Source organism: Boleophthalmus pectinirostris, unplaced genomic scaffold, assembly GCF_026225935.1.
Source record: "Boleophthalmus pectinirostris isolate CB_2022bp ecotype Guang Dong unplaced genomic scaffold, ASM2622593v1 HiC_scaffold_17, whole genome shotgun sequence".
Taxonomy (NCBI): Eukaryota; Metazoa; Chordata; class Actinopteri; order Gobiiformes; family Gobiidae; genus Boleophthalmus; species Boleophthalmus pectinirostris.
Window position 1 is genome coordinate 21,404,970 of NW_026571115.1, and position 22,479 is coordinate 21,427,448.

Here is a 22,479-nt window from a genome sequence, read left to right on the forward strand (position 1 = left end):
ACAATTTTTACACATTTATCCCTTTTTGCAAAAAACATAGTATTACTATCACTATTCGGGAGCATATCTGTGTTCCTATGACTCTGTTTTCAGCCCTCTTTTCTCACTTTAAAAGATATTTTTGAAAGTAAATCCAGCCCTACCCTCACCATTTCTAACCTTGAAGATGAGTAAAGGTCCTTAATGTTGTTTCCTCATCATAAACAAGTTGTTTTATGTTTCATTCACATGTTTGAGTAATCCTGTATTTTTACTCCAAAGTTTAAAATGCTCTGTTCCACTTTGTGATGTCATGTAGTGCTACCTTTCATCTCAGCAGCTACCTTTTACCTTTTGTTTAGTAGAATTTGGCGATTCTTGAGATGAAATTATGGAAATGGTTCTAGTAAAGGCATATGGAGTTGAAACACAGTGGAGTACTTCTTTCATAAGCACATGACATCACAAGGTGGTACAGAATGTTTTCCCATTTTCCAAAGAATTGTGAATGAAACAACACAACTACGGGTAGGTTTTGATGAGGAAACAACATACTGTAGATCAGAGAGCCATCCAATATGGGCCCTATGAGCAGAATCTCAAAACCAGAGCCTAATCTTGAAGAGGGAAAATCGCTTCCTCCCACTATTTAATACCACATCACATTGACAGTACCAGTACAAAAGAGCCTCATAATGATACTGATGCTGACTTGACTCTGTTGTAGATCGCTCGGGGCTAACCAGCGTGGACAAGATCGAGCAGTGTCAGGAGTCCTTCTTGCTGGCGTTCGAGCACTACATCAACTATAGAAAGCACAACATTCCCCACTTCTGGCCCAAACTGCTGATGAAGGTTACGGACCTACGCATGATAGGAGCATGCCACGCCAGCCGCTTCCTCCACATGAAGGTGGAGTGTCCCAACGAACTCTTCCCACCGCTCTTCCTCGAGGTGTTTGAGGACCAGGAAGTCTAACTATAAAACACAGGCCATGACTTAAGACACAACATGACAATACAGCCACCATCACCAAAAAAAAAAGTACACTGCAAAAAAGAAAATTGTACAAGCGTTACAATAACTTCAGTGCTACAATAATTTGAGTGGTTTAACTAGTTTATTTGACTAGTTCATTCAGTTTTTTTGCCTGGTTTCAGGATATTGAGTTTTCTACCATTGGGATAAGGAAATTTTACTTGGAATTGTACAATGAAAAACAAAACAAAAATTTTATAGCCATTAACAGAAAGGTTTGATTAATCATGATGAATATTTTCATTTAGTTTTAATTAAGTTCAGTTGAATTCATTGTTGTTGTTTTTTTTTTTTTTTTTTTTTTTTTTGCATTGTACTTTTAGTAATATAAGTCCGGACCATTCACACTGCCATAATTTCAATATGCAAACCACACACTGACCTAAGAGTGTGGACTCTCGTCTTTACTAATGCAAACTCAAGGCTGGCCTATATCTCCAACACCCAGCAGCTCTCACTGAAAAGTACGGCCCGTCTCTGTGGGAGCCTGATCTCCAGACACAGCTGCATGTACTCGTCTCTGTGTGCAGTCCTACCTCCTCTGTTCCATCACATGTGTTTGTGTATTTGTTATCATACAGGCTCCAGTCGTTTATAAGGAATGCATAGCGTTTACAAAGAATATTTTACAATTACTTAAAAATGTTGCAACATACAATAATAATTAACATAACAACAAAAATATTAAATGAGATATGTTAAAAAAGCAGTGTTGCGGCACTGGAAAAAAAAATTAAAACAAGTATATTTTACATAGCCTTTTAATTGACAATCATCTGTCTAAATGAGGCTCTAAATAAGATAAACAGATCTATGGTTTTATTTTAAATTTTAAATATGTGTAGGATAAACTCAAACAAATGAATCAAACAATACAGGTGCAATATCATAAGCAAAAGTAGATCCCGCTAGAATACCTCTGTTCACTCCACCTGATTACCTCACTCACGTGTCTCCTTTTGTTTTCATTCATTTGGATGTATTACCTCAGTTCTCCTGCTAAGAAACACCATGGGCTGCACCACCCTCTGTCCTCATTTGTGTGTCCTTTTGTTAGCCCCGCCTCTTAACCTCCCTGCTGTCCCCTGATTGGCTGAGTCTGGGATGATGGTGGAGGTCTGAGTGGTGTTTGGCAGGATGCAATCCCTCTCTGTGTCCCTATCCCACCTAAAGCTACAGTCTACCTCACCAGTCCACATCAGTGCAGTGCATGTAAGCTCCAGATCCCCACAGACCAGCCTTCTGGTGGGCCACAACACGACCACAAGGGACCAACTACACCCTCTTCTGTTTATCTGACACTTATCCACAAGGCCAGCGAGTCAGCAGTAATGTTGCATTGTGCCGATTGAACATAAGGCTATGACAAGACATGGACAACTGGAATCTGGGTCTCCAGTGGAAGCCATTTTGGTCTAAAAATCTTAGGCCAATCAACTGTAGTGGTGACTTGGAAGAACTCAACAGGAAACTGCTTCATCCTTGTAGAGGAAAGAAACTTTTTCAGAAAGAGTCATTTTAGTTTTTCAACAATGAAACAGAAATGGACATGAAATCAATGATTAATGCTCCGAGTGTCACCCTATCCCATTAAAGTACAACCTGAATTCAACACTGCTGAACACCAACCATATCTGATATGCCATCCACTACAAGGAACAATCAGGTTTTTCTGTTGCACTAAAACCACAATGTCTGTATCCCTCTCCCTCCCCTCTCACATCGTCCCTGGCCCTACCTGTCTCCGCAGTCTTAAGTGTGGCTCTTCTCTGGACAAGCTGTGATCTCCTCACTCAGTGTTAGCATTTCTGTTGCAGGGTTAGCACAGGGATCCACAGCTACACAGCAGTACTCAGCAATAGGATGATGAAGCGGTGCAGCCGGCATGTGTCTGGACTGCACTCTATCACTGTGAATGAGAGCCATGCTGCGCAGGTCATGGCTCAGGGAACTGCTGGCTTAGTAATGTGCCTCTCAGAGGTCTATAGTTCACTACAGATATATATTATACAGGATAAAGAAGCTTATATTTATTCTCCTAATATATACAGCAAATATAGACTTATATATGGCATTACACCTCATTAGTACAATGCTGTCAGCTCAAATCAGATGTGACAGATCATCTAAATGCCAGGTGTCAATGTGCATTATGACGTTTGTTTGCCTTATAACCATTATTCACCAGAGTTAGCCATTAGCAAATTTCAAATGAACAAATATATAAGTGCTACATGGAACATTCAGGAAGTATTACTATTGGTGTTTGAAGGACAGTAATGGAGAACTTTATCATTAGGACCTAGGTTAGCTTGAATGGCTTTGAAGTATCACCACATTACTACAACATTGCAAGTACTATTATATGTAGTTTAGTTGACTTTTTTTTTTTTCTATCAGACAAGTTATTTACAAAAGTGACAGGCTTCTGTCTTACTTATCAAGTATCAAGTACTGTATAGTTAACTTTTAGCCTGGAGAATGATATAGAAGGTTTATGGTCAGATTAATACAGCATTTGGGATGTTCCATGCAAAGCTTTTGAAACAAACTGGTTTGAGCTGGCAGCACACTCCGTCTGTTTGTCTCCTTCAGCCAAATGATCACCTTAAATAATCCACACCAGCAGCTCAGAGCGCACTGCCTTCAGCCATGATTAGCAGCACCAGCAGAAAGACAGACCAAAAGTCATGCCCTCCCCCTTACCACACACCCTTCACATAGTGGATAACACATACTCCTGGTCGTCTATAATATACACCTTCTATAAATGACTTGATGGTTTGTCTGTTCATCTTCACAGCTATGGTAACATTCATGGAAGATTTCAGATTTTCTTACTCTTAAAATATTCCATCCATTCATCACCTTTCAAACACTTTGTTTAAGAATCAACTTTCAATGTCAACGTTTACAACAAACCCAAATGTGAAGTCGCTTCAACATGGCACAGAAGTCCAAACTACACTGAGCAGTTAATTCCTGCAAATTCAATACCCAGGGAAACATGTGCAGGTCCTGTCCCCTCCCTTACCCTCCTAGTCTACACCCCAGCCAGCTCCATTCTCACCTAATTCTAGAGCTCACTCTCCACTCTATCCCATTTCCATACAACCGTACATAAAGCACTCTTAGGTGAAGAAAGATGACAATCCCTGCAGGAATCTATCCATAAGAGGAATGTAAAATACGCAAATTGTATGATCAAAGACATGGCGTGGCGTCCTACACTCATGTTAATTTTGATGTTGTTGATAATGCTTTTTTTGTGAACCAAGTCCTTTGTCGTTCTGCTTATTCTTGGGACAGATGATTTGGTTGATGGGATTATATTCCGTCTGTAAGACAGACTGCTACTGAGGATATCTTTTTCAATGTTTCTAAAACAAATGTGTGAAAAGGACTGATAACTTTGAAGCGATGTAAAGCACTAGAAGTGTAAAAAAAACAACTTTTTTTATGATTAGTCTTTTATGTCGTTCTAAATTTGCATCTGAGTTTCTTGGTAAGTGAATGTCTGTCTATCTGTGTCAATGCTTTACTGTGAGAAAATGGCTGTATATGCACTTTCAGACCATCATCGGTGCAGTGGTGACTAGTTCAATTGTCCATTGAGGGTTGTGATTCAGTTCACTTTCAGTTCAGCTCACTCAAGGACTAATACACACCAGGGCCACTGCAGTTAGCCCTAAAATACTCCCTTTCAGAAGAAAACAACAAGGCAGGAAGCAATACAGGCATTGAAGGTCAGAGTACAGGACACTCAACTCCTCTCCTTTATGTCAACAGTACAATATAGGAATATATATAGGAAATAGCAGAGACATCATGATTTATATGAACCTGAGAATAAAATGTTTTTAGTATATGGGATGCTGTATTGGGACCATTTAAACTATAGTGATTAGCAGGTGGTGGACAATCATTTTAAGTCTTTTCACAGCCCATTATGGGTGATAATATTGCATAGACTATAATAACTGACCTGAAAGTGAACAAAGTGCACCCTTTTCCACAGTTGCTTGGGCTGTATCACTTGCTACGCTGGGTATTACCTTTCTCTCAATGAGGCCGATTAAGAAGCAATACTCTCGGCCCAGTTATACTCTGTAACTGACTCAAATATTATATCTCATCTTGCAATGTATAAACTTCCATTTTCTTAATGTTGTGACAATAATATTGATGGGAAAATGCCACACAATACTACAAATATTCAAAAAAAAAGAGTTATAAAAATATATATACAACTGTTCATACCTCATAAAACTGTTTTGTGCCAGAGTTGAGGAAGTGGTCCGTCTCAAGCAAGGAATCCAGGAGTAGCGCATCGAAGGGGTCAATGAACGCACCACTTACTTCAATATTTCGGTGCCAAGTTGCCAGACGACTGAAAACTCTTGCAATGTGAGATAGATTATGAATTTGGTGCATGCGTGTCTAACTGAGAGTCATCATTGTAACCGAACTGTGACTCTGTAACTGTTTCAATACTCACTGCACTTGATTCATGTCTATAGAGAAATACTAGCATGAAATCAAACGCCACACTTGTATCATCAGCAGGCAAAATGTATAATACTACTCTGTGTATTCTGCTCCGGCAAACAAGAGAGGACTTCTTATAAAAAAACAACACAACTGACAGACTTCAAAGAAAAGTATGTTTTAAAGTACAATTAGTGCTTCCAAAACAGATCTTGCAAAAGTATTGTTGTAATCATGGTCCTCTCTTGTCTGCTTCCCACTGCTTCCCTCCACAGTGACTTTCTTGCAGTGGCACATAAACCGGCCCGAATTAGCCAATGGGAGAGAGGTGCAATGCAAGGCCCCGTACAAGTAGTGAAGCCACTTCCTGTTTTGAAGCAGCCATGTTTTTGGCACAGCACAGTGTTGAATGTAGAGTTGAGTGATGTGTGCGTTGGTCGAGGGGCTGGTTTCTAATGGGCACGGTTGTTGTATGTCTTTGTTTTTCTCTGTGACAAATCATTCATGGCACAATCAGAAGAATGGCATCTTGGCTCAAAGCTGTTTGTGTTTGTGGCAATGTGACATTCATTTTCAACATTAAAGATATTTGATATGAGTATGTGCCCTGTGTTTAACTGCACCCACACATTCACTACTGCACACTTCAGAACGGTCACACTATTCACTTTAAGTAAGCTTGTGAATTTAAAGGGCCCATTATATGTTCTTTTCTGATCTACGTTATAATGTTTCCTCATCAAAAACATATCTGAAGTTGTTTTGTTTCATTCGCACATGTTTAACACATAAACCCTGCAAATTTAGGCAGAGTTCTTCAAACAGATGTCCTATGGTAATACAGGAAGTGCTCCACTGTGTTTTTAAGCTAAACCTTTATTATAATCATTTGAATTTGGATTTTAGCCCTGGAATTGCCATTCTGCTAAACAAAAAGTTAAAGATGGGTGTTCATCACAAGGTGGAACAGACCATTTTAAGTTTTGAAGATGCAGACAGATGACAGTAATAATTAGGCCCGAGTGCCAGAAGCTTGCAAAAGGCCCATTAGTATGGCAAAGTTGATGTGACGTGAAGTGAGGTGCCCAAAGCGACCACGGACCCTCGCCATGACAGAGGAATACATCAGAGCTTTCCAAAAATGTATAGGTTGTTAGCTAAAAAAAAAAGAAAAGCGGAACAATGTTCTCATATCAGAATATTACTCGTTCATTCTTTTCTGCTTTTCTTCTTTTAAATTTTTTTTTTCCTAACCAACTCATCCGTTTTTCACCCATTGAACGATGCTGAAAACTCACAAAACTGTTAAAACTTGCCCTTCTCTAACTTTTGGCTATTTTCATTTTCTGAAAATAAATAAAATGGCATGTCAGTGGCCCCAAACAACTCAAAAATGCCTTAGGGCAGTGGTCCCCAATCTTTTTTTTGCACCATGGACTGGGGGGGTTGCGAGTGTAAAAAAAAATTGAGGACCAGGTGGTGGGTCGGCAGGGTAAAAAAAATTGGCAGGTAGAATCAACATTTGACACAGAAGTAGATCATGACGAGACAAATAAAAAATACTATTACACCGATGCCGTCTACTGCACCAGGGGGCAGCAATATTGAATTAAAGTTTGCTAATCTTTTACGAACTCCTTCAAGGGCGTTCACCCAAACAGGCTCAAATTTGGTCCACATTATCTCAAGAGGTGGAATATGAAAAGTTATCCAAATTTTTCACACATGTCATACGGTCTGTGAGCAGTGAAGCAACAAAAAATGCACACAATTTTGGAGATTTTAGATATTTACAAATTGCTCCGATTTGCACAAATGAACTCCGATTTCAGTGAAATTTAAATCTGTTCTTAAACTCTCTGTTGAATGTTGAAAAATTTTATTTGGCCCCCCATTGAAAAAAAAATTGAATATGGGGGAAAAATATGGGGCAAAAATTTCAGAAAAAAAAATGCACAAAATTCTATTTTGCCATCCTGATCCAAAAAGTCAATGCCATATTTTTTACGGCATCATCATAACATTGTCGTGGATATACAAAATTTGGTAGGCACATATGCCACATGGTCTTGATCAAAAAACTCAGTGATGCCCACACCCCATTTACATTGTATGGCCATGGCAACAAGCCAAAAATCTGTCTTTGCCAATGGGATGTCCTTCCACAAACTTTAGCGTAGCCAAACCAAATTTGGTAGATGCAGATGCATCATTATAATAGGAACAAAAAAATATTATTGTGACCATGCCCCTTTACAAACCGAAAGTCCGACATCTTGGATTTTAAAAAAGATCAACATGCGCAAAAATGTAGAAAAATGGCAGATAGGTTAGGAGTTCAGGTTAGGATAAGGGTTGGGGCTATGGTTAGAGTTACGACTAAGGTTAGGTTTAAGCTTTAGGGTTACGTTTAGAGCTAGGCCCAGCATTAGGGTTAGGTCTAGCGTTAGAGTCATGGTTGGGGTTTAAAGTTATTAGGGTTAGTGTGGGGCGCAGCGTTTGCGGGGTGTGACATTTGTGGGGTGTGGTGTAGGCGAGTGCGAGGGCCGATATTGTTACTTTAAATTGGGATGAGCATAGCTGCTGTGTAAAAGTGGGTTTGCCTGATGACACACTATTGATCCCAAATGTCACTTTTGTCTGATGTAACAGAGCTGATGTTTGAAGCTCAGGACGTGTCACTCACCATCCCCTAAAACTCATGACCCATTCACTGTGTCCACTGTTGTTCTTGTGACAGTTTGAAAGTGCATACCCCCAGGACACATCAGGACACTGCACTCCACAAGTTTTTTTTTTTTTTTTTTTTGCTTTTTCAACTATGTGTTGTTAAATTCAAACATAGGCTGCACCTCATATATTTCCTTTACATTTGTGTTTTTTTTTTTTTTTAGGTCTATTATTTCAGTATCAATCTGGCTAAGCCTTAATTTCATATAATTAGTTAGATTAAGTTTCATTTTGAATGGTAATCTTGAATGTTTGAATAAAAAAAAACAACAACACTTGATTATGTCAAGAAAGGCTGTTGTGTACATATGTATTTTAGTTTTATATATATATATATATATATTAGAGCCAGACCGATATATCGGTTGGCCGATATTATCGGCTGATATTTTTATTTATTTATTTATTTGAGATATGGGCACCTGGAGGCATATATCTGCCTGCTTGCTGATAGGGGCCGATATTTCACGTGGGCATGTGATACATCGTTAAAAATCTTAGACTCTCTACATTCTGTTCATTTAATCCAATTTACAGACAGATAAATGTCCTAATATGTGGCTCCACATCAGTATTTATCTACGGAGTCATTTGTCTGTGTGTGTTCTTACTGTCCCTGAACACACCACAGAGTCGCGTCACTCACGTGTGTTTGTTTACACCTGCAGACACAGATCCAAACATTGAGATTATATTCTTTTTACGGACAATCGGTTTGAATCTGGATTAAAAGGACATTTATTAGTGCAGACTTGTGATGTGAGAGGAGCCTGTATGAGCGGTGAGTGTTGGAAATATGTCGACTTTGAAGCTAGTTTTGGTCATTTGTTATGGGTTAGCTGCTGTAGCTCCCGCACATAAACAGGCTGTTTTCTATTGGTCTATTGTAAAGTGACTATATTGGCCGTATATTTGTTACTGGACCTGCACTGATATGTAAATGAGCTGTGAATAGACGTGTGAATTATGACATTTGCGCATATAATTAATTACGGCGGCATGCACGTATTTACGGCTAAAGGCTAATAGCAATTGTTTATTTACTAGTTATGGGTCGGTCGCGAACGAAATGACTCTTAGAGACCGGCTCTTTGAAGCGAACGACGGGGGCCTGATCCTTATTGGGAGCCGTGTTTTCTCTTTCTCTCACTTTTTTTCTCTTCACGCCGCGTGCAGACTCGTAGTTTGACAGCGGCAGCGGCTGAAAACGAAACTTTGAGAAATTTGCGTGTACATAGGATAAAAAAAAAAACGAGCATATTTGACTGTAGTTTAGCATAAAATAAATAAGTCCCGGTTTAGTCCTTTTTCAGTCCTGGTTTAGTCCTGATTCAGTCCTGATTCAGTCCTGCTTTAGACGTGCTTTAGACCTGCTTGCAACAAAACAATCTGAAGAGCCGCTTGGGAGCCAAAAGAACCAGCAGCTTTTAGTGAGCCAAGCTAAAAGAGCCGGTTCTCTAAAAAGAACTGGAATACCCATCACTAGTGTCTAGAATGTGATGTAAAAATGCCATTAAGCCAACCTACTGTCTGTAAATATGATGTAAAGAGGCAGAATAACAATAAATGTTGCCTAAATAAACCCAATTTAAAATCCACCAGAGCCAAACCTATGTTTTTTAAACAATTCAACATTTACAGTGAATTTTTACATCACTAAATATATCGGTGATTATATCGGCTATCGGCAGCTCCAATATATATATAAAGTATAAGTATTACTATCAATAAAGGGCTGATGTCTCATAAACACAGCACATATATGGATGAAACGCACTGTTCCAATTCTGACAGTTGTTCTCACACATGCGTCTGGCTTTCTGCTAAATTTGGACATAGACTTTTACATTATTGAGGCTCTGGGCTCATGTGCCAGCTGTTGTCAGATTTGTTTTAGTTTGTTGTGGAGGAGATGATGTAACAATGAGCAGCTTTTGGCTCCACCAACCACCTACTCCATACAGGCCAGCCCTCACCCCCCTCGCCCAAAAACTCACACACAAGGGCACAGCTGGCCGGCACCACTGGCATTTACCCTGGATCTGCCCACAAACTGAATGACAGGGAGGGACATGCATTACAGATTTTTCCCTCAGCTCATAAAGTGCTCATAGTCAGGGTTTAAAAATAGCTCTGTGTTTTGCACACCTTTCATCATACTATAGCACTGCAACAGCTCCTCTGTGTTTGTTATTCTGATTAGATACTGTCCACTGAAAGGTAAAGGAGGAGTTCCAAGGTCAAGTACTTTTCAAAGGAGGGGGTTGGGTGCCAGATTCTGACAATCCGCTTTTACAAGTTGTAAACAGTCAAAGAGTGATCGTAATGATGTTGCACTTTTTCACTATGGCAAATTGATTACATTTGCCCATTTACCAATGACCTTTGAGGCCATGTATAGAAATGCAGTGCTTCCAATAAACTGCTGTTTTTGCTAAAAACCCTCCATCCACCTCTTCTCACTCTATCAGAATCTTCATCTCTTCCCTTTCACCTCCACTAGGTGCCTAGCGCAAGGGAGGAGATATTTAACATCATGCACTATTCTCAATAGACAAAATAAACCATGAACTCACTAGTCTCATTTATACAGTGCCAATTATACGCCAATCTTCTGTCACTAGTTGGGTTGTGGACTCTGCTTAACCCTAACAGAGAAGAAATGATCCCACATCTGGAATGTGAAGAAGCAGTAGTTTGCATTCTCTTCCAGCATCTAATGTCTCTCTCCTTAGAGCACAGGCACTCTACTGAGATCCTCCAGTTGGACCTTTTTGTGACGACCTGGAACTCATCACCATGAGGTAGGCCACTGTTTGAACAATAACTTGAGCTTTTGGGGTTTGCGACTCACCTCCACATCAGTCAATCAACCAATCAGATCAGTCAATCAGAATGAGTACAGAAGACGCTGCACTCACCCCCCGGTCAAACTGCAGGCTCTGTCCTGTCTTTCTGCTCCTCCAGAATACATCTTATAACCATGTTTACTCTACAACGTCTATGTTTAAAGGCATACTCAGCATTTTGCAACATGATTTTCCGTTAGTCGAAATATCTTATAGGCTAAATTTGTCATCTTACACTGGTTTCAGGTAATACCCACGCACCAACCAATAATGTTTCTCATCTTGTGCCAGCGCCATGCGCCAGTGTTGTTTACACACTTTAAAGGTTCTATTAATAAAAAGAAAATTCTAAATCATTTTATTGAGCGCGTCCCTGAAAACACTCACTGAGCTGTCACAGGACCCCTCCCCCGTAGGCTCATTCATGCAGACCGTGTTACGTAACGAATTTCGCCCAGTCATAGCAGACACGTCCTCGGATACACTCTGCAGCCCAGGCCGGCCCGGGACAGGAGAATGGGACAGGAGGCAGACCGGAGAGGGGGTCAGAGGGCACGGGTACAGCCTGAAGAGAGCAGTAGGCGAACACACGCCTCTTCTCTTACATTAGACCTGCGGCTGATCTGCCACACATGGCGAGGAGCCCTCTAGTGGAGGAAATAGGAATAACGTGGCTATGCACTGCTGGTATGGCTCTATTACGAGAGCTGCAGGCTTAGAAGATAAGGAAAGTACGACCCCTAGTGGTCATTTTTGGGACGAACGCGCATCTGAATAACTGTAACCTCAGTGTTGTGAAAAATGTAGGTTTTAAATCAGTCGTATATAAAGGCTCACAACAACCTAAAAAAAAATCATAAACTATTATAATTTAAAAAGTCATAAACTATACAACTGTTAACTAAGTAGAATAAGTTGAAAGTTGAACCCTGACTTAAGAAATATTAATGGCATCACTTAAAAGTCAATGTATGTTTTATTGAATGTATGAAAAAGCAATGACAATCATTGTGTCTTTAAATAAAGTGCACTTCACTTATGACACAGTTTACAATATAATACATCAATGCTACACAACAAGACACATAGTAATGCACATAGTGACTATTTAAGATGTACACACAATGTACAGGATAGTAACACCACTGTGGTTGACATGGACACACGCAGCAGTACAAAACTACAAATGTGCAAAATGTGTACACTGAAAAGTACATTAGAAAAATACTTACAATAACATATACTGTCAAAATGTAGCCCTCCTTTCTAAATACAATAGCAACTTTATGTTACAAAAATACAATACTTTCACTACGAGTTACATTATTTTAATTAAATGTCACCTATTATGTAATTCAGTCTATGAAAGTTTGATTGCAATTGCCACATTTTTATCCAAATTGAGTAGGATTCCCTTAATGCTACAAATAAGGCATATGACCTCTTAACTGAGTTTGTGTATAATTATATCTTGCAGAAACAGACTTTCATGACATTTTACTTTCTATTACCCTGAACATTTATATAAGTACAAATATAGTCACAGTTTGGCAGTGTTGGCAGGACTGAGGTCAGGATCAAAAACAAGATACACTTACAGTTCAGAAACATCATTTTCCATAATGGTCTTTAGTACAGTGTGGTAATGATCTTATGGTGCCACTTTTCACATGATCTACATTAAGCATGTGAGCAACACAGGACCAAAGCATGGTGTATTTTAGATTACATCCCAATATTAATACTGTACATTTGAGACAGTCTTGTACTCAAAAGCTGTGTGTACAGGTGGGTTCCAAATTCAGCTTTAGATTATTTTTTTCACCCAGTGCAAAATGTGCATTTATACAGACTGGACAAAAACACAACTTGCATATGCTACTAAAGACTATTCTTAACAGTCACAACAATCTTATTATTTGATGCTCAAGCTTATTGTTTGATGACAGAAAATACTGGAAATGTGATTGTGTCAAACTGACTCCTTTACCACTCCAGCTCATAAAGCAATAATATACAACTTACAAGTAAGCTTTGAACAAGGATCACGCAGCACACCTTAAATGGAATGTCACACTGACAAAGTTGTGAACACTCTCCTCTGTTCCTCTGTATCTGATCAGCGGAATCACGATAGTACATTCAGACATGTACCTGCTTCTCTTCATACTCTTCTGCGGAGCAGCTTAAAGCTGTAGACAGAGTGAGCAAAGTGCACTGGCCTCATATCTCTGTCCCTCAGTTCACTGGTTGCAGAGGCGCCCCTCAGACACCAGTCGCTGGTTCAGGACACATAGCTGGCGCAGAAATCCATCGTTGGGGCCGATCTCTCGTTTGTGGCGCACCATGGCCAGAGCTGTGTGCACGTCCAGGTTCTGCCGCAGCATCAGGTAGGCGATCACCAGGGTGGGTGAGCGGCTGTAGCCTTCACGACAGTGCACATACACTTTTCCTACACACACAGAGAGAAAGTGAAAGACATTAGTCTGAACCAACAAGGCACTTTAAACTCCACCCTCAAGTCTATGCCTGACCGAGCCTCTTATCAGGGCAGAGATGTGTGATGTCTCTTCAAATGCATTGGTAATGTTTAACCGTAGATTGCGGTACAGATTGTCTTTACTGTTTTAGACCACAAACTGCAAACTAATCTAGTTAACACTAAAATAAAAATAATAATTAGAAGTAGTAGAGCATGTTACCAAAACACATTGTGTTATGGGCACTGCCCCACTTTAATATAGCCCACATGTTAGCATCATGGGAGTAATAGCAGCACTAAACAGCAGAACTAAATAGTACATTTTGCAACATCCAGATCCCAGGGGTGAAAGACACTTTGATAATTCTGCTAATTCTGCTAAAGTTAATTCTGTTTCTACTTACTGACCTTTCCCATTTTTATAGGCCAGTGCTTTAGCGATGAAGTCTGCGGCCTCCTCAAAGAAGACACTGAGATCGAAGTGGTCAGTGTCGTTGGCCGGGATGCCGTGGTACGTGATGCCAGAGCCGCTGTAGAACTGTGCGTTAGTGTTGACATGCATGAAGGAGTTTCCCTCGGCCGCATTCAGGATGTGTGTGATGCCCAGACGCTTCAGACGCAGCACGTTAGTCGCCACAAACCTGCATCCACAGCCAATCCAAAAATCAATCATGGTTCAATCCAGTTTTCCAATTGTTAAATTAGTATAAAATTTAATTTATCTGAAGACAAGACGCAATAAAAACAATAAATAATTAGATAGATAATGCATAAAGCTATACTGTTGAACATTCCTTAAGCAATAACTTCTCCATGGAGGTGGCAGATTTCACCTTTAATTAGGCTGTGTAAATGTAGTCTTATGGTTTAACTCTTTGAAAATAAACAGGAGGCAACGTACATTATTAAAGCTAAATTTAATGAGACTGAAAGCTGCAGTGATTGTGTGGGACCGATGTTCCCAAATCTGCACTAGAACTCATGTCTGTGATGTTGGTGCTTATCCATGTTTATTCTGCTCACGTATCAGCATTCTTTTGTCCGTATTCATTACAGTGTTTATCCTTATGTTTTTTTCCTGACAGATACATTTAATATTTACTATCTAAATCAAAAGAGAAGAGCAGTGATTTTGGTCAAAAGAGAATATTTCCACTGTGAAAAGTATGCTGCACCACTTGGCATGTCCTAATTTTAGGAGCTAAAAATAGCCGCTGCATCCACCTTCCTGCCTACAAAATAGAACCAGGACACAGATCTAAAACACTGTCAGTGTGCACTCTGCACATCACTGTCAGTCTGACTGTTATCTTAAACACCCTAAAAAGTAAGAACAAAGACACTGGCTAACTCAAAGTCATAGGTTATAATACATCATTAGTACACAGTAGCTAGTAGACTACTGAAATATGAATTCAGTATTAATCAGACTGGTGCTGCATTTTTATTAAATAATATACAATTAAAATCTAACCTAAAGCCAAGTGATGTTTTTTTCAACACACAAGGTTATATTTTACCTAGAAAGAGAGTCACATGTTGACTCAAATAAACCACACTGTGGCAAAAACAAGGCTTATTTCATGTTATAATAATATACTTAAAGACTGGGATCATAGCCTATGGCGAGCCTGTGAGCCGGACCAGAAAGCAATAATATATTGCTATTCTGTATTCTAGATAGTTTGAAAAATAAGTCCACATATCTTATTAACTTAACCATTTTGTTGTCGGTGCTAGTTGCTTAGACCTGAAATAGCCTGTAAAACAAAGCTATAGACGGCAGCGAGCTTCACTTGTCGCCGTGGCTTTGCCTTCTGCACGAGCGCATCCAGATTGTTCCACAGTCACGCACCTGAGGGATGTTTGATAACAGAGCGTGACGCACGGAGCCTGCACGCGCGCTCTATCTTCATTTTTAAGTTAATAGTCAATTTTTTCCCCCTTATTTGCATTGTGCAAAGGCAAAATCGCAATTTAAGACGTAGTCCATAATGTTTGATGACTGTGATAACAAAATGCAAATAAGACGCTGCATCGCATTTGGGCCTCACGTTTCTTGTTTAACTTAATTGTTAAGAAAAGACAGAGAGTTTTAATTACTCACGCGTTGCCCACGTAGATCCGCGGGTAGACTTCGTGGTAGTGCTTGGTGGGCCAGCTGTACAGACCACTCTCGTCTGTTAACAGGTCGTTCAGCTGCTGGAGACTGACTTCAAAGCTCATGCCTGGTGCTTTCTTCGGCGATTGCTTCGTCTGTAAGTTCTTTTTGTTTTTCATATCCTGTATAAAAGCTCTGAGAAGACGGGATATGAGCCGCTGAACGTGGCAGACAGGTGTCGGTTTACCGCGCACTCGGACGTCCATGAGCGCCACAGATGCAGCTGCTTGTGCTCGGTCTGCCGCTTCAGACGGTGAGGAAAAACACCCGCTGCAGGGGCGGACCAGCGAGACCGGGGGGCGCACTTATAATGGGTACGGGCACCATTTCTTTAATCAAAATGGTTTAGAATGTAATATATTCAGTTATTTAGTTAGCTAGATGCAATCTGTTTGATTTATAGGCCTATAGTTTACTGACGCGCCATAAAAGTTACATAGACTAGTGCAATTTTAAAGGTCATTATTACACAAAATTGACTCTTGACTCTTTAATAGGGTGACCAGACGTTCCTATTTACCCTGGAAAGTCCCAGTTTTAAGCCCTGTGTCTCCTGTTCCAGCAGATTTATCCAAAACGATTGATTTGTCTCAGTTTTATACAAGAAATGTACCAGATGTCCCTATTTTTTACTATTTTTTATCCCTGACAACAGTAAAGAGAGGCATAAATTGACATTTGTTTAAGTAAAATGCAAAAAAGCTGCTTAAAATGGACCAAAACAGAGAAAATGGGACTATATTGACTCATGAATGAATCAAGTGCAGAACTATTTTCCTTAATTACGCACTCGTTTTGAAATTTTTCCAGCTTTGTTTTTGAAAATCTGGTCATGTTACCATGTTACCTTGTCTAAAACGCCTCAAATTGTGTTTTCTTTCATTCACACATGTTTGAGTAACCCTTTATTATTAGTCTGGCTACATGTCCAAAGCTACTTTTTATTTTTTGTTCAGTAGAGATTGGAAACTCCAGTGTTGAAATTATTCCAGTGAAGGTGAATGGAGTTTACCACATGACAAGGCAAGGAACAGAGTATTTTCTATTTGAGAGAAGAACTAAATGTGCAGGGTTTGTGTGTTAGACATCAGACTTCAGGTGTGTTTGTAATAAGGAAACAACATTATAACATAGATTAGAAAACAGTGTATTATGTGTCCTTTAAAGTAGGCTAACATTTTACCAAATTTATATTTTGTATTAAATAAAATGCTAGTTATATCAAGATTGTTATAAAATGTATCAAGTAGTCCACTAAAAAGGAGAATTAGACTCAAGAGCTCAAACTGAAATTGGCTTTGCTCACATGCATACCAAAATCTTGTTATAATCTATATATATAATCTCTGGACCTTTAAGATTATTTAAATGATTTGTAAATCACAACATCTGATGTGAGTAATCAGAGAGATCATGACTCGAAAGAAATAAGATGGATATGCTGTTTCATTTTAGTAGTCTTATAACTCAGAAAAATCTGCTATTAATTTGATTTTGATCTTGGAAGTAACCACAGTGTGTGTCTTTGTCCTTTATTTGCTGGTGTGTGCAGTATGGTGATGCTCACAGAAGAGTTGCCCCTTCTGTCAGATATGATAAGTACAATTAGCTCATTTTTCGTCTGCTTCTTGTGAGTTCTAACATGACTCATAATGTGGATTATAGGGCAGTGATTATTTGATAATAATCTAAAAGAATCTGACTGACAGATCCCCATCTGACTGAGGTATAGAAGAGACTATCAAACAATCAGTCTTCTACATGTCTATCCAAATTGAATTGTTTTTAGAAATTATATAAACAAACTATTAAACAATTATACTGTTCATATTAATCTCAAATTTCTGTAATTAAGTACACAGTACAGACATCCTTTTGTTATGCAACACATTTTATTAGTCTTAAAGCAAATTCGAAATAACAAAATCTTAAGAGTTTACAGGAAAAAAAGTGTAAAGTGCAAATTTTGCTGGTAGCCACTGTTCAAGCATCTTCAACCTGTGAAATGCTGTAAAATGACAACATTTAAGGTTTGGCCATAGGAAGTACTACAAGAAACATCAATAACAATGCATTAGTCACTTTTCACTGCACTTTCAATTTAGTGCATTTTTCATTCACTCCGCTCTCAAACTCGTTGTCATTATGCCTTCATGGCTCATGTGACCACACTAACGTTCATATATAGACAAGGTGGGAAAAGTGTCTTGGCCAAGGACACAAGGGCACATCACTGTCACCAAGGTAGAAGCCAAATTAAAAATCAATATCAAGGCTTTTCTTTATATGTTTGTATTTCAAAATAAATTTAAATCCACTGTTGCCTTCTGTTGTTGATAATTCCCAGGATAAAAATACTTGACAGACGGCAGTAAACAGACACTATTGACTGGCAGGACATTGAAGCATTGTTGAAAGGCCCTTCAACACATCTCAGGCCGTATTTGGGCTGATCGACAGCGCAATACTTTGAGGAAGCTGTCAATCTTGTGAGAATCTCGACGGAAGCAGGACAACAGGAATTGGAAGTTCATGAGTTTGGAGACCTTGTCTGAGCCAAAGTCAGTGGTCCCAGTATAAGGTAAAATGGAGATGACCTGAGCAGCTGGGCCCATCTAGAGGAGAGACAACAGAGAAATGTCACGTTTCTGGTCCTCAAGTATGAATGTTTCAGTGACTAAAGTTTGTGTTCAATCCCTTACCCTGCCTGACACAATATCCAGGCCGTTCCCCAGACTCTTGGAGTTCTCCAGGAGTTCTTGGATCTTGCTGGCGATGCTGGTCTGGGATGGGTGAGGCAGCGTGTTAGCATTAGCAGACAGCAGCACCAGAGGGTCTGCCCAGGATTGTAGCAGGGACCGCACCAGGGACATCAGGTTGTGCTCCTGGAAAATACACACTGTTACTAAAACTGAAGCATCACGCGTAGAGCATAAATCAAATTTTAAATGTTCAGAGATGTAGTTAAATAAACTTTTTTTTTTATTGATGCCTTTTTTTTTTTGCTTTTTTCTATGCCTGCATCGCCCATTAATGAACGGTGCTTGGAGTTTACACTAAAAAATGTGGGTCCTGTATGTTGAAGAGGCTTAAAATAGGTTTTTGACCATGGCCAAACAAGCCTGGAGGATATTTCCCACTTCAACCAGTTGTTTCAGTCCTGTAAGGTGCTGTCACCTCATGTTTGAGATGTGTGATCACATGACCTCTACACACTCAGTCACATGACACAGAATGTTGCCAAAACATGTGGAATGGAAGTGAAACTATGCATCTTGAAACAATCCACTTGTTACAACCAAAACATCACAACATTGTGAAGGACCCTGGGTATTTTGCGTGTAAGCACTTTTGGAAACCGCTGAACCCTTGGACTGGATTTATTGTAACAATAATCTTAAGTCATAAGAAAGAGGCGAGCATCACTCACAGACACTTGGAGAGCCTGGTCTTTGTCAGTGGGACCTTGCAGAGTGGACGTGTGGCACGTGGAGGGGCGGGGCATCAATATTCGGCCAAGGGGAGGAAAATGTGTCTCCTGAAACAAAAATAGAGACATGAAAGGAAAGTCATTATGTAAATGTTCTTAATGTAAATTAGGGCCGAAGAATTTGGGGAGGAGGAAATCATCAGTTGTAATTATTTTCAACTAATATTTAGATTATATTTGTGTTTCGGCTATTAAACACACATAAGAGTAACAGTAGAGTGTTAAATATGAGCTAAAATAACACATTTAGTCAATTCAGAACATTCATGTAGATGTCTAAACTAGAGGTTTAGCAGGCTTTCAACGTAATATTTTTTTGTTTGTAGAGAAAATTGCATCATAAATTTATTGCGCTTTATCTTGCATTTCTATTGTAAACTTGAAACACAGTGATCACCTACTATCCTCGTGACAGATCCTAGTCCTGACATGAGCGTGTGTGTGTGTGTGTGTGTGTGTGTCTGTGTAGAGACCCACCAGCTCCTGAGCGAGCATGGTGCTGAGGGAGTGCAGCTTGTCGGAGCGCTGAGAGGCCCGGTCCAGCAGGTCTCCGATGGGAATGGCCCCGCACACCGCCACCATACACACCACTGAGGACAGCACACAGCAGGTATTTAGGCAACTGATCACCTACTCTACATCTAAACAGACGAAACAAGGGCCGATCGAAGACAGCAGACTGATATTCAATATTATTCAGTACATTTCAAATATCTCTATTCAGCTCAGGTTAGACTAGGCCTCTTGACCTTTATTCAGGCTTAGAACCTCAGTAGGGCACACTCATGTATTTGATAATGGGCTATTAAACGTGAAGTAAAAACATAAATATAAAGTATGGTTTATGATCTTTTTAGCCAATTCTCTAGAGCTTGAGGGCCAAGATAAAAGGCCTGAGGGCCACATTTGGCCCTTGGGTCATAATTTGGACATGGTGGCATGTCCATAAATATGTACATGAATATGTGTTTAGTTTACATGTTGATGTTTATGGCAGTTTAAAAACAGTCAATTCAAAAATATGCTGTTACAAAAATTTGGTTTGAAAAAAAAAAAAAGTGTTACAAATTTTGAAGTGTCTAAAGATTTTGTGCAGCTGCACTCAGGAGGTGGGTTGAAAATTTATTATTGGAAGAAAAGTTACAAAGTACTAAGTATGTATAATAATTGTAATACATGAGTTAAATATGGTTTATGCACTCAGTTATATGGTAGTAAATGTAACTAACTGATGAAAAGTGGAAAAAAAAAAGTTAGAAATTGTATTTTAAGTATCACCAAAATTGAGAGTTACAACTTTCTTAAAACTTTATCTTTTTCACCACCTCTGGCATCTGCATCATAGTTGCTTTTTCTTTTTTTTACCTTCATCCTATGTACTTTTTGAGCTGCATGTACATCAAAATAAGAAACCCAAGTATTTTTTCTTACCTGTGATGAAGAATTGGCAGCCCTTGGTTCTGTCCATGTTGGTTAGCACTTTCTGCACCTGTCTTGCTTAGAGGCCTGTGACTGGTCTTCAAGTCTTGTCTTCTGGAAGTCTATGTTGCCTCCAATTTATAGTAGCTTGGTGCGTTTGTTTATGCAGCAATGAGGTGAGAATGCTCTAGCTTGGAACTCGTTTGGTCCAGTTAGTAATGAGAAACATAGTCAAGGAGATTTGAATGAATGCAAGAGACTACAAACAGGATGATGTGTGTGTCATGACCTAAAGGTGTCAGAGAGGTGGAAAAAGATCTTAATTGAATGAATGAATAAAACAGGGCTTTAGCTAATGTTTCTAATAACGCCCAAATCCCAGTCTGACCACACAAAATCATACGACTTTTGGATCAGGCATCAAGAGACCTTCTATAATAGACAAAAAATGTGAATCCACTGCCTATGTTATGTATATCTAAAGTTTTATAAACTAATTATTGTCAGCACTTGAAAGGCATTTAATACAATAGAGACATCTAGTGGACAGGTGTTAAATTACATGACCTGTACAATAAACCATACAACATAATAATGTATAACACAATAAATAGCATGTATGTAAGAGCTTTATATTGTAATAGTTTTGATTTGAAAGTTACTTAAATAAGTTTTAATTGTATTGGCATATAGTACAGCATCATTTCAGAGATGTTTTGTGTGCAGCTTAAGTAGTGTTGGATGCTCATATGCTTGGTGGTGCTTTTGGAGGTGATCTTGGGACATTTGAGCATAAAGAATACTGTTAATTTTTGCTTGTTGCTTGTTTTGTTGAACTCACACCTTATGTGCCATAAATGGAAAAATAAAGATTTTGACTGTGAATGCACATTAGATTTTATACAAACAGATTAAACCATTAAAATAAATGAGCTAATTAATGCATGTTTTTGAATTTTTTGGGGGGTTTATTAAAGTTACATTAAATAGTACCTGTTTCTAATTACACTTAATAGTAAAAAATAAGACTAAGTCAATATTGTCTCAAGTTGTAATGTGTAAGGTTGGATTTGTTGTTATGAAGTTATTGGTAGGTATTGGTTCAGACTATAACTGAAGCTTGTTAATTTCATGTGTCCTTGGTCCCATATGAGGACGCTGTCATCCACAGTGAGTGAGTGTGCCCCCCTGGCCATGTGCCAGCACACACACGTCTGTGTCATGTCATGTGTGTGTGATGTATATCTGCAGAGTGCACATGCGCCGCTCAGCTCCATGTCTGACCTACACAGTGACTTTGAAGCCTCCTCTCTCTGTCCCCTCTCTTTGTGCCTTTACTAATGGCAACATCCTGAGACAAAAATGCACTTTTGCTCTCATATCGGAAACTTCTTGTTTTGCTCAAAACACCTGTGAGATGCAGGCTGTGCCTTGGTCAACTAAAACAAAGAGGGGGGTGTATGTTGTGTTTTGGTGACTGGATGTGCCTCACCTTGACCCAGAGAGGGCCTCTGATTCTAACAGAGTCCTGATCAGATGCATGTAGAGGAGAAGAGTTAGAAAGGTTTAGCAAAGCATACATGCAGGAGGCTGAGTCATCCTTGTGCAGCATTAAAGAGACAGGCTCCATACATGACACATGTGTGTGAGCCCCACCCCCTCTCTTCTCTCTACTGCTGTGACCTGCCACAGATTCTTAAAGAGCAGCCTTTTTAGGTTGTTGCTTGCTCGTCTTTCACTCTTTTTTTTCTTTCCTCCTCCTCCTCTTTGAGCACCGGCTCTGCCCCTGCTGCGGTGCCTTCTTAATGTACACACATGCACAGCACACACATGACCATAAGGC

General features: G+C 39.4%; 3 protein-coding genes across 3 annotated transcripts in view; 1 reads left to right on the top strand and 2 right to left on the bottom strand.

The window, feature by feature from the left end:
* Window positions 1-1,303, top strand: part of LOC110171234 (thyroid hormone receptor alpha-like) — a 65,329-nt gene extending 64,026 nt beyond the window's left edge. The window contains exon 12 of the mRNA XM_055153034.1: window positions 707-1,303. Coding sequence (XP_055009009.1) covers window positions 707-957 — 251 coding nt within the window. The 3' untranslated portion in view covers window positions 958-1,303. The remainder of the gene's footprint in view (window positions 1-706) is intronic.
* Window positions 1,304-13,327: 12,024 nt separating this feature from the next.
* On the bottom strand, window positions 13,328-15,792 carry LOC110171247 (dual specificity protein phosphatase 3-like). The gene is made up of 3 exons (XM_020936939.1): window positions 15,674-15,792; window positions 13,975-14,207; window positions 13,328-13,536 (listed from the first exon to the last, which is right to left on the bottom strand). Exons 1-3 carry the CDS (start codon window positions 15,790-15,792, stop codon window positions 13,328-13,330), a joined length of 561 nt encoding a protein of 186 aa, XP_020792598.1.
* Window positions 15,793-18,065: 2,273 nt separating this feature from the next.
* On the bottom strand, window positions 18,066-20,695 carry prl (prolactin). The gene is made up of 5 exons (XM_020937499.2): window positions 20,649-20,695; window positions 19,695-19,807; window positions 19,158-19,265; window positions 18,430-18,612; window positions 18,066-18,342 (listed from the first exon to the last, which is right to left on the bottom strand). Exons 1-5 carry the CDS (start codon window positions 20,683-20,685, stop codon window positions 18,151-18,153), a joined length of 633 nt encoding a protein of 210 aa, XP_020793158.1. The 5' UTR covers window positions 20,686-20,695; the 3' UTR covers window positions 18,066-18,150.
* Between the last annotated feature and the right edge of the window lie 1,784 nt (window positions 20,696-22,479).